Below are 2180 nucleotides of genomic sequence, written 5' to 3'. Positions count from 1 at the left end.
ATTAATTTTAAAAATTATAAATATTAATACTGTATTTTTTTATCATGTAAAAGTTAAAATAACTTCTAAACCTTCACAACCGCAACCAGGACCTGAGTTATGCTTTACCTATTACCATCATTCAATATTTTCTATACTAAAATAAATGTAAAAAAATGGACTATGTAATATTATTAATTTATGCAAAAATATTTAGTACCTATTATTATAATAATCTAATTAGCACTATTATTTCTTTTACGATTTTAATATTAAAATACTTTCACAAGCATTCAAACGGATGTGTTTTCTTGTCACCAAGAAAAAAGGGGACGTGTTTTCTACTTTTCTATCTAGCGGTGCAGACTGCAGAGGCAGCTTGACTTATGTCTTCAAAGTCAGAGAACCCTTCTACAGTTCAGATTTTATGCCTCATAGCAGTGCTATCTTTTGCATGTAAAGAACATGCAAGCTCCGGAATTACGTAACCTCAATAATCTCAAAAGATAACAGGCGGCCATGCTATTGTCAACTCAACAATGCCTATGTCAATATCACTAAAACAAGATAAACTACTAGTACTAGTCCTCAATCCATAAGTACCAAAGTTATCAAAACTACAATATCAACTCTCAGGTGAAGTTTTAGGAACACTTCCCTGTTGAGCAGCCTGCGCAGGTGCTCCTGCATTACCATCACCAGAATATGCCAGAGGCTGAGGGTAACCAGAAGCGTAACTGTTGCTGTATGATGTCGGAGGCTGACCATATCCAGGTTGACCACCTGGAGCACCATATGGGGGACCATACCCTGGTTGTCCTGCACTGCCATAACCAGTTGGTGGAGCCCTTTGAGACCCTGGTTCCTGTTGATCGTAAGGTAGTGGCTGGGCAGGTGGTGTACCACCCGGCTTTTGCGACTGTGGTGGGGGACCATAGCCACCTCCATAACCAGATTGGGGAGGTGGATTTCCATACCCTGCTTGGGAAGTCGGGGGCACCCCATAGCCAGGCTGAGCAGAACCTTGTGGAGGATAGTTGGCAGCATTTGGACTTGGCTGTTGGCCAGAACCATAACCTTGCTGAGACGTTGAAGAGGGTTGCGCAGGTGGAACTTGGGTTGAATCACCATGTGATCCATAATTAGGAGCGTGGCCCTCTTGTGCTGTGTTGCTTCCACTGCCATAGCTAGGGGCTGAGCCATAACCTTGCTGTTGATCATATGATGGTTGCTGCCCATACCCTGATTGCGGTGGTGCATGATACCCACCATAGCCATCTTGAGAATAGCCATGCCCAGGTTGGCTATAACCAGAGGAAGGTGGTTGACTATAATTGTAACCACTCCCATCAGCAGGAGGTGCACCGCCAGGATTTTGCTGCTGTTGACCATAGTAATCATACCCAGCACCATGAGTAGACTGCTGGGCTGGTGGTGCAGAGGACTGGTCCCAATTGGTGGAGTATCCACCAGATGAAGCAGGTGGATAGCCTGCATATGGTTGCTGGTTATACTGGCCTGTTGGACCAGAGTAGCCACCGGGCTGCACGTAACCATAACCAGCTTGCTGCATGGGAGCACCGGGAGGACCCCAGCTAGATGGTGGCCGGGATTGGTAACCTTGCTGAGCATAACCACCAGACATTGCTGGATTTCTAAGACGATTCTGCAGAAGGACAAATTGCAAACACAAATAAAACGAGGAAACTCAACCAAGATATGGCAGTACAGACAGCAAAAGATGCACAAACAAAAAGACAAAGTAAAACATGCATCACTAAAAATAAAAATATAAATAACACGATTATAAGCCATAACTTAACAAGTTAGATTAAAGATTCCTTACAGGATCAGAGAGGGATATGAAGGCCTACATACCGTACCGGTTTGTGGTAACTGAGTTACTCCAGCAGAAGAACACCCTCTCCCTATTCGAAATGAATGGGTACAAAAAAAAAACAAAAAAACAAAAAACACAAACCAACGAAGCAGACAAGCATACTATCTCTATTGTCTCAAAAGGCAATCCACTGTAAGTATCTCAATATATATAAAGTACTTTTGAGATAATTACACTATAATTCTATAAACTATTCACAATAATTCAACCAGCTAGGCTTTGATATAATAGCTATTAACTACATAAGAGAAGTTGGAGCAAATACAAATCCAAAACATACAGCTTGTCAAGATGACATCTC

General features: G+C 42.2%; 1 protein-coding gene across 1 annotated transcript in view; it reads right to left on the bottom strand.

Moving 5' to 3' along the window:
• The window catches only part of LOC107605547 (far upstream element-binding protein 2), a 7334-nt gene continuing 5385 nt past the window's right edge, over positions 232 to 2180 (bottom strand). The window contains exon 6 of the mRNA XM_016307454.2: positions 232 to 1645. Coding sequence (XP_016162940.1) covers positions 605 to 1645 — 1041 coding nt within the window. The 3' untranslated portion in view covers positions 232 to 604. The remainder of the gene's footprint in view (positions 1646 to 2180) is intronic.

Source organism: Arachis ipaensis, chromosome B06 (genome assembly GCF_000816755.2).
Source record: "Arachis ipaensis cultivar K30076 chromosome B06, Araip1.1, whole genome shotgun sequence".
In the NCBI taxonomy this organism is placed as follows: domain Eukaryota; kingdom Viridiplantae; phylum Streptophyta; class Magnoliopsida; order Fabales; family Fabaceae; genus Arachis; species Arachis ipaensis.
Note: the sequence above shows the minus strand (reverse complement) of the source record. Positions and strands in the feature narration are given on the sequence as shown.